Below are 14,897 nucleotides of genomic sequence, written 5' to 3'. Positions count from 1 at the left end.
TTATGTCGTTATAAATCTGTATAAATTTCATTTTTCTGATGAACACAAAATATATTTTGATAAATGATGGTAAGCACAGCTGATTGTAACCATTGACTTCCATAGTAGGAAAAACAAATATGATGGAATTCAATGGGTACCGTCAACTGTGTGCTGCTTACTATCATTTATCAAAATATCTTCTTTATCATTTATCACAATAATATTTTAATAAAATTTTATAATATTTGCTTTCCTACCATGGAAGTCAATGGTTACAATTAGCTGTATGCTAACCATAATTTATCAAAAGATCTTCTATCTTCTCATACAGATTTAGAACAACATAAGGTTGAGAATATAATCGCAAAGCTCGGACCATAGATACAGAGTGCAGCGCGTCATAACCTGAAAACCACGCCCACCGGGGGGGAAACAATCCATCCGTCTTCATTGACTTGTATTGCGAGAGGCCGCCTCCTTGTCATTTCTGGCATATAACAAAAACAGAATAATGCCTAAAAACTGCTGTGTGACAGGATGTACAGCTAACAAGCCAAAAAACCCAGAAATACGTTTTTATAAGCTGTCGACTAGGGCTGTCAAAATGGCTGAACAAGTACATTCGAAATTCGTCCTTGAAAAATAATAAAATTCGAATTATATTCGAATTATAAAGAAATATACTCCTAAAAGCCTACAAGAGGGCGCAGCACAAAGCCCCAATAATATAAACAAATCATGCACAGCATATTTTTTGTTAAAACGAATGTTATAAACACTAATAAATTAAACATAATTTCTTAAATTCATATGCAAAGGAACAAAAGTGCACATAGATATCTGGAAGTGCAAAATGCCTCAACAGCCAGCGTGTGCTATACATTAATTAAATTTACAAAAAAATGTACAGAGCCTCAGTCAATACAGAACACAACGGCGTCTTAATGAAATCAAAATTAACCAGTATATTTGTGCACCTGTAAATGTACAAAACGAATGCCATACATAGACAATGCATATTAATATAGGGCATTTTATATAATAAGTAGATAAATTTGTTTCTAATAAAGTATGAAAACGAATGAATCTTTATTTAAAGGCGCTCTAAGCGAATAATGTGCGACGTCACTTCCTGTTGATGTTTGAACTGTTTTCAAACAGACAGAGCGTAGCTAACTCCTCCCCCTCCCCCTCCCTTCCGTGCTTTCATGAACGCGCCCAACCCCCACCCCCAAATCCTTCTTGTCGTTTATTGGCTGGAATACTTTGTTTTGTTTTGTGCTGGCTAGGTTTGGCCATTTGTTGATATTGCCGTTTGTGAAGCCTGGGCTGTCTACAGAGATCGCGTTTTTTTACAGTTTGATCAGCGGACAGGCAGCAAGCAGATAGTGAGGAGATGTTTCCGGTATGTAACAAAAAATGTTTTATGGTCTAAAACGCTTCAATTCGCTTAGAGCAGCCAAAATAAGTGGGAAAGATCATTAGTCATTTAAATTTTGCCAAGCTTAAACACTATTCACAACAACTTATATTATATTTCGTGTGTTCCTTGGTTGAAAATATTTAGAAATATATGCGAGTAATAAAGTACAGAACAGAAATGTTTAACTTACGCGCAGAGCGAAGCCGTTAATAAAGCAGACTCTCCGTAATTAATAGAGGACGTGCTGAAACAGTCGAGTTGGCAGATGATCATCATGTTTATATTTCACGCAGATATGTTGATGAAAACCTTGCATATCAAATGTCCAGGTGAAAGTCAAGTTTCCAGTCAGTTATAAAAATAAAGCCACTGCGGCGTTACATTGCAACTCTCTCATATGCGGTGTGGACTCTGTAGATGGTTTTAATGTTGCTAAACAAGCAGCTGTATTATGGCACTTTCGTGTTGATCAGTTATTTTAAACTTTAAAACTGCATGTAGAAGCAGACGACACTAATTCTGTCATCTCAGCTAGTTTCACTTTGCGGATGAATTCCAGTTGATGCTCTAAAAACCAAAGAAGCATCACACAGCCCTTTTAATATGTATTCTGTCCGACTCGTAATCCCCACTGTCTTTTCTTGCTATTTTTCAAATGAATAACGCTGGCTCGGTCCGCATAGTTGGCTGAACCGCTAACGCTGTGTATAACAATCCGCGTCAGTTACGTCATCATCATGTTGCGTGAGCTTCCTGACACAGGTAAAATTCGAATGCAAAGTTTTACGTTCGAATATGCATATTTTTTTTACATTCTACGAATATTCGAAATTCGAATTAAAATTTGACAGCCCTACTGTCGACCCCAAAAAACGAGCGTTTAAAAACCCAAAAGTGGAAACAGGCAACTCTTCATAGTACTACTATTAAAATAAATGCGCCCACTAGGGGGAAACGTAGTCGGCGATCCACTTTTTTTCTCCTTAAAGGCTGGGTTTTACGGCTCGACAGCTTCTAAAAAACACACCTAGTCAAACAACAGCTTTTAGACATTATTCTGTTTTCGTTATTAGCCAGAAATTACAAGGAGGCGGCCTCTTGCAATACAAAGTCAATGGAGATGGTTGGATCCCCCCCGGTGGGCGTGGTTTTTAAATTTGCATAACTGCGCTCTGTCTCTATAGATATAAAATGGTAATTAGTTCCTGCCTCAAATCGTAAAATTATATATATATATATATATATATATATATATATATATATTCATTCATATATTCATACAATTCAGACAATAAAGGCAGGGTTCATGATCTCTGAAAGCCAATGTTGACGTTTGAAATCACCTAAATAAACACGCCCCTACCCCAATAGAATCTGGACCTTCCTTCGATAGACCCTCCCCACACATACGCATCCCAGGAAATGATGTCGGTTAGTAGACACGTCCCTTACCACTGATTGGATACAAGTGTGTTTTGGTACTCGGCCCAACTCCCTTTTCCAAAGCGTTTCTTAAAAATCATGTACCCCGCCTTTAAGAGTCAATAGCACATCTTTCACAAAGTCACACAATTTGAAGTATCATTCATGCTCGTAGCACAAAGGGTGTAGGAGATTCACATGCCTTAGTTTAATACATAAGGTTAGATTGTTAGCAAACATGATCTGTGCCTTAGCAAGCACCACACATTATGAAAAAGATGGATAGGACGAGATGCAAACAAAACTTAGAAAGGAGAGAGAGAGAGAGAGGGAGGGAGAGAGAGAGAGAGAACACAGAGACACAAATCTTTGCACCAACACACAGCAAGAGGGAGGAGAGAATATTTGTGTGGGAGGAATTTAAATGGTGAGAGTCTCAAAAAAAAATGTTTCACTGCATTCATCTCGTCTAGTGGCACACACTAGAAAATAACGTTTCAATTGCGACAAGGACAAATAACCGTGCACTGCACACATCGTCACATCTAACAAATATATCAAACCAACATATCTATATAGCATGCCCTCATTATGTATGAGGTTTGGTCTCCATGCTTTATTGTAGCTTTACTGATTGTACAGCATATCACAGTGCAGTTATCATGTCTCAGGAAATGAAGTATGCTAGATGCCACTGGAAAAAACAGAACAGGAAGTAAACAAAAACCCTGAGGATGTCAGGACTCACCCCAGAAGCAGTTCGGGTGAACGATACCACCTGGTTGCCACATACTCAGTGTAGTTAGCATCATTTCCTTCAGAGAGGTTACGGGCAAAGCCTGGAGGTGAACAGCCATGGTGGAGAGATTGATGAAGCAGGAGAGGAAAGAGAAAGGTATCTGGCATTAGCAATGCTGCACAACATCATAGTTCTTAATTAATCTTGCCATGTTGTTCCCTCTAAAAATAAAAGTCTTTGAGAGAAGCCTGCGGAATGAGTCATGCCTGATTTCTTTGCCATTCGGTAAGCAAAATTGAGTCCTGGGTGACTTATATATTATATGGCCTCATAGTCTTACCAAACTATCAAGAGATCCATCAGTGAAAAGATCAAACACTGCAGCTCTCTCATTTTAGTCTTTGAAATGACATATTTGTCATGACCTTAAACCTTAAATATTTGCATTACAGTGAATCAGCTTTGCATACCGCGTGAGTCGGACAAACCCAGTTTTATTCCTTCCTCTCAAATCCAATTTGAAATCAGATTTTTTTCAGACGTCACTGTGGAACTCAAGCAGCATTCGGCGAGAAAGATCAGTGTGTGAATATGGGGGTGGCTGATCCTGAATCAGAGTCTCTGCTTACCGAAATCACACAGCTTGAGGATATCATTGGCGCTGATGAGCAGGTTTTCAGGCTTGATATCTGCAAATTGGATAAAAAGGAGATCAAGATTTTCTTATTGAACTTACATGGTTCTGTAACATAAAATAACTGAAAAACAACACATATTTAATGTCTTACAATTGAACCACAACATATACAGGGTTTTTTACATTTAGGTGCCTTTGAAATGGAAAATATTAGACATGTCAAGCTATTATCCAACATTAAATTGATTATATGTGACCCTGGACCACAAATCTAAATAAATAAGCTTTTCATTGGTATATGGTTTGTTAGGATAGGACAATATTTGGCAGATATACCACTATTTGAAAATCTGGAATCTGAGGGCGCAAAAAATCTAAATATTTAAAAAAAAAACACCATTAAGTTGAACAAATTAAGTATCCACTCACAAAAATAAAGGTTTTTATATATTTATGGTAGGAAATTTACAAAATATGTTTATGGAACATAATTATAATTTTGACATAAAAATGAAAATCTATAATTTTGACCCATACAATGTATTTTTGGCTATTGCTACAAATAAACCCGTGCTACTTACTGGTTTTGTGGTCACATATATGTTATGTTAATGAAAGTAGCTAATGCACACATAGTCCTCCTTTACATGGTGATTTACACCCTGAGTCTTAACCATCTTGACTGTATCCAACATTTTAAACTATACAAAAACATAGGGCTGCACAATTAATCAGAAAATTAATTGGGATTACAATTACGAGTGAAACATTTACATAATCGCCAAAAGCCTCAATTACAGCTGTCCATTTGTGCTCATATCTGTGCGTTTCGCCAGTTTGTTTTGGCACTAAATACAGTGGTGAATCACAGATTTTAAAATTGCTTAGTTGATGTCCTTTAGCCATTCGTTTTAGATTTTTTTCTAACAACATAACTCCCATAATTATTTGTGACTTACATTATATTATTTAGTTTGGGATTTTTAGAGTTTACCATGCAGCTGCTTCACAGAAAGTTATAAAACATTTCAAAACTTCAATGTAAAGTCTATTAATCAACACCAATAATAATCACAATTACAATATCTCCGCCAGCATTTCTTTGAAAAGTTGAACGCCAGCATTTTTTGTATTTTTTACAAAAGTTTCACAAAATGCATTCCAGAAAAAAATTCTTCTAAAAATATATAAACATAAATATATCAAATAAAAAAGAACATACCCTCTGCTTTTAAACAAACAATAAACAAACAAGCAAAATGGGGGGGGGAATGTTTCATCCTATCTATATTTTTCTCTGCTTATAAACTCTTAAATATGGGTATTTGTCTTAAATTAGCAAAAAGCTGAAATAATTGCAGTTTTGTGAAGGAATTTGGTTAGAGATCAGATTCAGAACGATTATCAAAACATACACAGAGTTCAAAATTTGTAAAAAAAAAAGGTTTATTTTTTATTTACAGATTAACATAAAACCTCATCAGGAACACTTTTTATGCAAATGTTTTTAAAAGGTGATTAATCGACTAATAATGATTTTTGTCATAATCGTGCAGTCCTACAACAACATCATATTTTCCAATCTGTTGGACTGATATGCCATTTACTGTAGTAAGTAGCTATTTTAATTACTGCTTTCAAATGTACAAATATACATAATATTTTGCTTTGTCCATGTTATGCATGTAACACTGAAGTAGTAACATTATCTCAAATGCTTTCTCCAGCACTATAACACAAAAAGATATAAAAACTGCAAAAATAAATGGAAAAACTCATTCTATTTAGTTTAAGCACCTCTTTTCAATTAACATTTGTTAAAAAAAAGTATATCTTTTTTCCAGGCCCCATTTTGTTCCCTATTAGTGAAAAGTGCCATTCTTACCCATGTAAACGCTTTAATCGTTTATTACAAAATAAGTTTATTAGTGTCAAAGAAATGAAGACTAAAGTCTACAAACAAAATAGTAAAACTCTTACCCCGGTGAACGATCTCATTCTTGTGGCACCAGTGAATAGCTTTGATCAGCTGAAAGATGTAGCTTCGTACTTTATCGGGCGGTGCACCATTGGGCAACTCCTCCAACAGCTCAAGCATATTCTGAAATATAAGAATTTTATTTTCATTTTTTCTTGTTTGTATTTTGTGAGTTTAACTTGATTTTCAACTTATAAATTTTTTTTAATGTTGTTGATTAGGTGAAGGCTTAAAATAAGCCCTTTAGGCTTTTCACTTCTACCTGCATTGTAAAGACATTATATTTTCTTCTATATTCAGTTTATATTATGCAAAATAAAATAAAATAAATAAAAATAATAAAATACAGAGCAAAACAAACTGAAACACAAAACTTCATCATACTTCATTAATATAACATAAGAACCAATACAAGATTTTTAGCTTAAAGGGATACTTCACCGATTTAGCATTCAGCTTTGTATCTGTAGAAACCCGGCAGTATTACTGAATGACCATGTTTCCCTCCCTCATTTCCCCCTGAGAGGAGAGATATCTGCATTTTGGTTCTGCAAAAAAGTCCTCCGATGATGTAATATGACGATTTTTGCATCATCGGAGGACTTTTTTGCAGAACCAAAATGCAGATATCTCTCCTCTCAGGGGGAAATGATGGAGGGAAACATGGTCATTCAGTAATACTGCCGGGTTTCTACAGATACAAAGCTGAATGCTAAATCGGTGAAGTATCCCTTTAATGTTTGCCCTCCAAGTGGGCGTTTCTATAGGGGTGTGATGTAAAATTAATTGAGCATGAAGGTGAGATGTATTAAGCTGACCTTCTCCACATATTCAAACACTAGATAGAGTTTCCCCCGTCGCCGAAAAGCCTCTTTTAGCTCTACGATGTTGTCCTGCTTCAACGTCCGGAGCATCTTGAGCTCTCGTAACGTCGTTTCTTTAACCTCCTCATTCTCTAAGGGAACAAAGTGGGTTTAGAAAGAAGATTTAGACAGTGGCTAGTGTCTGAACAGATCGAAGTAAATAGATGTATGTTTTTTTTATTTTACAATGGCTGTGTAAAGCACCTATGTGTAACGGAGAGCTATCCCAACAGACCCTTACAATAAATCATGCAAATTATTATTTGTGTCATGGTAACTGTAATGTTTTAGTTTATATTATGCAGTTCATTTCAACATCTCCAACCAATAAATTGGATACATGAAAAACACAAGCATTCGGTTCAGTCAAGCAGTCTTTTACCTTCGCTGTCCTTGAACTTCTTAATAGCCACAAGCTCTTTTGTCTCCTGCAAAACAGATATGTTAATTAGTTTGAGCTTTTTCTCAAACAAAAGCTTTATTAGCACAGTGTTAATAGACTCGGCAAAAATATAACAAGAAAAACAGACAGCTGAAAGTCACACAAAACACAGTAGAAGAACCTCACAAATAACTTTCTAAATGAAACAAAATGCCCACATTTCAATGACTAGCATGTCTTATTGTAAGGGGAAGTATTAAAATTTGCATTTTAGCTATGGGTTCACCAGAGCTTGTTGTAATAGTGAAATATTTGGTTTTAGTCTGTCATCTGTGCTGTTGGGCAAAGTTTATCTTTGTCATTCAGAACCCTCATTTTGCACTACAACGCCATTCACAGTAAAAGTGGGAATGGGAATTCATCATGCTAGCTGTTACAATCAAAAATGTGACACAGTCTGTGAAAATCCATCTGAAGCCATTTTGTGATTTACTGTTTGATAATTTAAAGAACATCTTTAATACTGACTGAGTTAGGTCATGTCAAAAAGTGAAATCAATCTAAAATCAATAATTTCATGCACCTAATCTCATTATTAGATTTTAAGACAGGGTCACAAATTAAAGGCAATATTATAAAGACCACAGTGGCTACATTCAAGTACCATAGTATACTGTACCACAGTAGTAAGGGTTATTAAGTTATAAACTAGGCTATAAACCTTTGTCTGATCTTTCTGTTTTTCTCATCTTCACTAATTTGTGAGGTACACACAAATTAAACCTCTACCCCCACAACTAAAATATGCGTTTGCTAACATTTGGACCAAATCCATGCAACGCCCCAGCTCTCAAGATTTAAGTAGACTGTTGAGGGAAGCATCGCAACCAGCTGCAATTAAAACGTAAGAAAATCCCAACTTGAACTCCCACAGCAAGGCTGGATTCAGACCTGACGCCTCCAGTGCAGCACCAAGCACCTTAAAGGCTTCCTCGTGCTTCTCCTCCACAGTGGACCCACGAGTCATATTCACATCAAGCACAACTGGTCATGAACAAATGTGAATCATGATCAGAAACGATTAAGTAGCACAGTTAGGCTGGATCGGGGAGTAGCTTTTCTATATTGAGTTACTACAGCCACTGCATAGTATGCTTGCAGAAAGCCGAGCCTGTTTTAATTACACTGCACTGTCAGGGTGTGATACGCTTTTGGAAAGGAATAGGCTACTCAGGCCGTGGCTATAATAGCCTTTGATATTAAAAGGCCTGTTATGAGCATAGTACATTAAAAAAAATGTGTGAAGAAGATCATCTGACTTTTTCCATGTTTAAGTGTTATAATTGGGTCTCAAGTGCTTCTATCGACCTAGAAAATGTGAAAAAGAACAACCCAGTAACATAGTTTTGGTAAACTATTCTCTGCAAGCATGTGAAAAAATAGGTAAATGAAATTTGGCTCCCCCTGTGATTTCAGAAGGGGATACCGCCCCTTAATCTGCACTAACCACAGCGCCACTTAATGCAGAGATCAGCTCATTTGCATTTAAAAGGACAAAATGAGCAGCAAATTCTCACGAAATTAGACTTATGAGGTGTCATGAAACATTTTGATAAAAGAGTAAATGCAAAGGAAGAGTATCGAAAAAAGAAGCATACAGTTACAAACATCTCTACATGTACTATTTTGCACATGATTTCAAATGACATCATACAAACCAATTTTGTTGTTTTTTTCCACATTTAAAGGTGCAGTATGTAAAATTTTGTGGCATCTAGTGGTGAGGTTGCAAACTGCAACCAACGGCTCAGTCCACTGCTCACCCCTTGCTTTTGAAACACATAGGGAAGCTACGGAAGCCGCCACCGGACAAACACGTCATTGTCGGAGACAACTTAGTTAAAAAAAGTTTGTCCGTTAAGCGCTTTTGTAGAAACATGGCGGCACAAAATGGCGACTTCCATGTAAGGGGACCCTCAGTATGTAGGTAAAAATGTCTCATTCTAAGGTAATAAACACATAACGGTTCATTATGAAAGGTCTTTGTACAGCCCTGATAATATGGTTTTGTATATTATGTTGCATTTCTGTCAAGAAATCCTTCTAAAAATTACACACTGCACCTTTAAGGGGAAAATTGCATTACTGCAATGTGTCCATGCCTGGATTTGGATTCTTTGAATAAAAAATCTAAAAAATAAAACGCTTCAGTGCATGTTATACTATAAACATTTACAGTAAAGAAACATGTGGTATTTGGTGATCATTGGTAAATGTAGAGACAATAATAAGAAATATAAATGTGTCCAAGACCAATTTTCTCATCCTCCACAACAATTTTCAATCATTGTTTAAGCCCTCAAGGAACTAACATTGAAAAAAAAATATTGGAAGGGACATAATTGACTGTGACACTCGAGATGGCTACCAGGTAAGCAGTTCTTATTTTTTCTCTCCAGATAAAAGTTGAAATTTTGTTTGTCATAGTACCTAGACAACTTTTTAGTTCTCATTACCGAAACATGAGTTTGTAAATGCATATATTTAATGTAATATCATGTTGCGGTAATGATCATTTTTGATAATGATAAACTAAAAAAATGTTAATAATTCTATAGGAAATATTTTTTAAATCCTCTAAAAATAATGGTTATAGTAAGTTCAGATCTTAATCTTATATGTGCAAAAAATTTGCTTCAAGGGCTTTTTAAAAAATCTGATGCTTGACAAATCTGGATTTTGGGAGAATCACCCATATGCGGGGACACCAAAGATTTAGTTTTCATCTTAAAAGTCTTGTGACATGTCCCCTTTAATGAAAAAATATTATATGCTTTTTACATGAACCCATTTAAAGAAAAAAATCTTGAAATTTTGATTCGAACACAGATGGCAATAGAGACAAAAGTTAAAGATTGCAGCTTTAAAACTGCTCACTTAAAATTAAAGTAGTTAAAATGTTGGCAGCGCAAGTGCAAATCTAAACTACTAGCCGAACTTGGCCTTTTTGTTGAGCCCTGACATGTATTACAACCTGTAGTGCTTTGCGTTGGCATTGTGCAATAGACTGCAAAGATTCTCCTTGTATTTCTGACACCATTAAGGACACGCATATTTTTAGTTTTCTTCACTTACTTGAAGAACCTGTCTGTCTCTCAGAATATATATAGAGGATGAATGAGTCATGAACAATGAGGGAAGTGGAGGGACTGGAGGGGGGTGGTTGGTCTGAAAGGTGTTCATGAAGAAACAGAGACTTTCACAGCTTCAAAACCCACCACACACACCACATCCGCATCTTAAATTTCTAATAACCATGGAGACTAACCAATAACTCTATTAACAAGTGCAAATGCATTCAAAATATGTCCAGACAAAATAACCGGAGAATACAGACAACAACATATCTGATATTTGATGACAGGCAATTCGATCTTGAGCATGTTGTTTCCGTTTTGGATTACAACATGTTAATGTATAGGCCAGGTGTACTTGTGAGAGACAGGCTGTTTAATGTGAAACATAAGGGCCACTAAGGGGCCAATGGGGATCCAAAGCACTCAAAACAGTCAATATTTCATTACATTCACTCACGGGGGGTTTGAGAAAGCCTGCGTGTACGGCTATTAGTCTGTAACTGTACCATGTTCACATACTGGGAATACAATTTACAAGCTAATTGTTGTAATTTCTGTGCCTTTACAGCTCATGTCTGTTGTGCTTTAATATGGAGGGTGGAGGTTACATAATCTTTGCAGATCTCTTTCTCTCAGCGAGAGACAAATGTCAAATGTCAAGTGCAAAACGTCAATAGTTTAACTTTACAGAGGTCTTATGGATGCATTTTCACGGCAGCTAAACATTAAATAGAGTTGAACATTTTGGCAGTTAAAGGGGTCCTATAATGCTTTTCACATTTTTTACTTTATTTTGTGAGTAATGTAAGGATGAAAAATGGAAAGTTACAAAGCTCAAAGTCTACTTACAAAGGGAAATATTCTTTCCAAATTTTCAAATATTCAAAATTTTTTTTACCACAAACTTGGAATTACAACATGCATCTTCCATATATAGAAATGTCCCTCATTTAAATAATTCCCACGGCATACACAAAAAAGGGGACGAAGTCTGGTTGAGCTGCTTTAGAAAGTCACTATGTTAAAGAGACGCTTCATGTTTCTGAAACACACTCTAAAGGGGATCGCACACCGGCCGCGCCGCTCAGCGCCGTTCTAAAAAAAAAAATCTAACACATTGTTTTCTATGAGCATACGCACACCGGCGCTGCCAGGTGGCGCCTGTCCACACCGCCCAGCTGTGACTCAGGAAGTTGCTCAAATCCCTGTCGCGCCACACTGCGCCACTCACATAGTTTAACATTAAATAACATCATATTTGTCCCAAATCATTAACGATTAACATTGGCTGCTAACGTATATTTTGCATTTTGAAGTAGACGCTATCTGACAAAGCTCGCGCTATTTAATGTGCACTTCCGGTTTACAATACCTCTGAGTTGTCCTAGACGCGACTCGACGCGGCGCGAAGCTGAGCTGCGCGGCTGGTGTGCGATCCCCTTAAGTGTGTGACCAATCACAACAGACTGTGCCAACTTGACCAATCAGAGCATTTTAGAAGGAGGAGGTTCATAGAGAACGGTACTAAACAAAGTGCTACAGACAGACTGGGAAGAGAGGTGTTGGAATAATGTAAAATATGTGAAAAATACTGTATTTTTCTTTGTTTGTTCATTTTATATAATGCATTTACTAATGTGAACAAATACAACTTTTTCATATCATATTATTCACATAAACGAATAATCCAGGGTCTGTTCTGTTCACACAACAGCTTACAGTCACAGCTCTAATACAGTAACGTTATGTATGAATATAAACCCTGAACGAGTAACTCGAGTCAAACTCGTGTAAAATACGCACAGGATGTCTGTAACCATAGTTGTAAAGTGACAGGTGTAAATAAATGACTGTACCATTATCAACAGAATATTGTTACAATAGAGGCAGCGCTGATGGGCTATTTTATGCAGAATGTTTCTGCTGTTTACTTTCTCTTAAGACCTAAACGGTCGTGTTTATATGAGGATATTTGCAAAGACGGGATTTTTGAGTGTTGATGTGTTATTTAAGGCCAATAAAGCGGCAAAAATTCTCACAACACAAGCTCAATGAGAAGCACTGACACAGACAGCGGACGCATTTAGCACTGTTTTTTTGTGTTTGAATGGCTTAAAATCACTTGTTTTTTAACTGCGGTGCTTAAATATATGTACAAATGTTACGTTTTTGTGACGGACCACACGCAAATGCAACTGCAAGAACCGGCAGGTGGATGACATCAAAGTGTTGCAAGAGCATTTCGGAAGCAGTCTCCTCTTATGATTCCTCGTCAATCTCTGACGGGATTTGGAGGTCATTGTCATCTGCCTCTTAGTTCTTGTGGCGCCACATGAAGTTTAACCACGAGTTTAAAAAAACCCGTTTTATCAGCCACTGGCTAGATCAGCATAGCATTAAAAACGTGACGCGGATGATCACGTACGTGAGAAATCATTTACCCTAAAATACAGGACCGCTAACGTTAGTCATACTGTGCAGACACGCAAGTTACCTGGCTGTTTGGGTTTCTTAGCCCACGAACTGAAAGGCTTGCCAATCTTCAAAATTTCGCCAAGTCAACCTCCACTGGTCTTTTACACCTTTATCTATCTTCAAAACATCGGAGCCTTCCTGCATTATAAGTTTGACCATGCTAGCTGAAATAAAGTTTTACCTCAGCTTAACGTGATACAGTCAGAAAACCCGGGGTGGATCCGGTGTGTAGTGATTACAGAACGCTTACAGTGGAGAGAGGAACGTGATTTGGCTCCACCCCAGGCTTTGATCACATCCCAGAGACGAAAGATCTTTGATTATGTGCCCAGATATGCTAAAGCCCATATTTAAACGCGAACGCAGATAGAATTTCAATCAGAATAGGACACCTGATAGTCTGAAAAAATAATACCTAATTTGGAAAAAAATAATACCTCTAAGCCAAATTTAACACTTTTAATAATGGCCTTAAATTTGACAATTCTGATTTATCACTTTTTAATACTTTTTAAAACCCCGCGGATACCCTGAGCACATTTTTGCTCACACCTACAAAGTGGCAATTTTAACATGCTATAATAATTATCTATATGATATTTTGAGCTAAAACTTCACATAACCACTCTGGTGACACCAAAGATTTATTTTACTTCTTAAAAAAAGTATTGTGAAATGTCTCCTTTAATTGTCCATGCTGTTAAATAGAAAACCAAACGTCTCTCATGCCAAGCCAAGTTCCTGAGCTGGCAAAAAGTCTCTGTTTTGATAAAAAAAATAACTTGTAAACTTGAACCCCTTTTGCCTCAAGCAGATTCTGAGTAGTTTACCGCTAAATTTGATATCACCTGGATTCAAGAGGTCTCTATTTAAAGAGTCGTCTTTTAAAATTCTCTTACTTTCCTTTTTAAAGGAATTCCATCTAGGAAAGTTTTTTGCTGTAATGTTAATAAAAAGTGAATCAAAGAAGAAGAATAAGATTGGGTGTCAAAATCGAAATCAAATTCTTAACTCATTTTGACATACATTGTGACCTATAAAAATGTTTTAAACTTGAAAACCTGAAAAAACTGGATCATGAAGGGGGTTGTGCCAATAATATCTCAAAGGGAATGCCTTTACATCAATCTTAATTTGCTATTATTGCTGTAACCATTATAACATGGAAGTTAACTGACTTAGCAGCATTAAATTAATCATTAGCATTAAATCAATGATCCTGTATAGCCCAGTACACACATACTGATCAAATGTGTAATGCACTGTAAGTCACTTTGGATAAAAGTGTCTGCCAAATTCGTAAATGTAAAAGTGTTATTGCGATAAAAGTCCTTGTGTAGCTCGACTGGTAGAGAACTGCGTTTGCAACATCAAAGTCATGGTTTCGAACACAGGAACACACAAACGATTATAAAATGTATAGACTGAATGCACTTTAATTCACTTTGGATAAATTAAAGTGGCCTACAAGAGTAATGTAAAATATTGAACATTAAATTGTTTGAATGTTCGCCTAAGCTTGAGGTGGGCAGCACTGCATGTTGTCTTTCCATAGGATCTATACAGTACATTAGAATTAGTGTCCCACATATTGATTCTTTTTTCCCATTGACTATACAGGCATTGTTCTTCTAATAATACCACAGGCGTGTTTACATTAGACACATGGCTGAACAGCTTAGCCTTAAAAGCAACACAATGACATAGGCACGTGGAAGTGCTAAATAATATCTTGTACAGGGTCATTAGAATCCATTCTAAGCCTTGGTGATGTTTTCAATTTATTGCCAGTGCCACCGGATCTAAAGCACAATTTCTGCTCAAAAGAAAATGTGCGTACTCAAGTGAAAGAAAACAAA

At 36.5% G+C, this 14,897-nt stretch overlaps 1 protein-coding gene across 3 annotated transcripts in view; it reads right to left on the bottom strand.

Annotated features, from left to right (window-relative positions):
- The window catches only part of cdkl5 (cyclin dependent kinase like 5), a 41,978-nt gene that overhangs the window by 17,933 nt on the left and 9,148 nt on the right, over nucleotides 1-14,897 (bottom strand). For 2 of the 3 annotated variants that reach the window (XM_065241111.1, XM_065241112.1), the window contains exons 4-8: nucleotides 7,427-7,472; nucleotides 7,000-7,136; nucleotides 6,184-6,304; nucleotides 4,196-4,255; nucleotides 3,576-3,666 (exon numbers count right to left, since the gene is read on the bottom strand). In XM_065241111.1, the coding sequence (XP_065097183.1) occupies nucleotides 3,576-3,666; nucleotides 4,196-4,255; nucleotides 6,184-6,304; nucleotides 7,000-7,136; nucleotides 7,427-7,472 (455 nt within the window). The remainder of the gene's footprint in view (nucleotides 1-3,575; nucleotides 3,667-4,195; nucleotides 4,256-6,183; nucleotides 6,305-6,999; nucleotides 7,137-7,426; nucleotides 7,473-14,897) is intronic. The other variant, XM_065241113.1, reaches the window with a different exon arrangement.

The sequence above is a fragment of the Paramisgurnus dabryanus genome, chromosome 14 (genome assembly GCF_030506205.2).
Source record: "Paramisgurnus dabryanus chromosome 14, PD_genome_1.1, whole genome shotgun sequence".
Lineage (NCBI taxonomy): Eukaryota > Metazoa > Chordata > Actinopteri > Cypriniformes > Cobitidae > Paramisgurnus > Paramisgurnus dabryanus.
The sequence above is the reverse complement of the archived record's forward strand: the minus strand, read 5'-3'. Positions and strand labels throughout refer to the sequence as shown.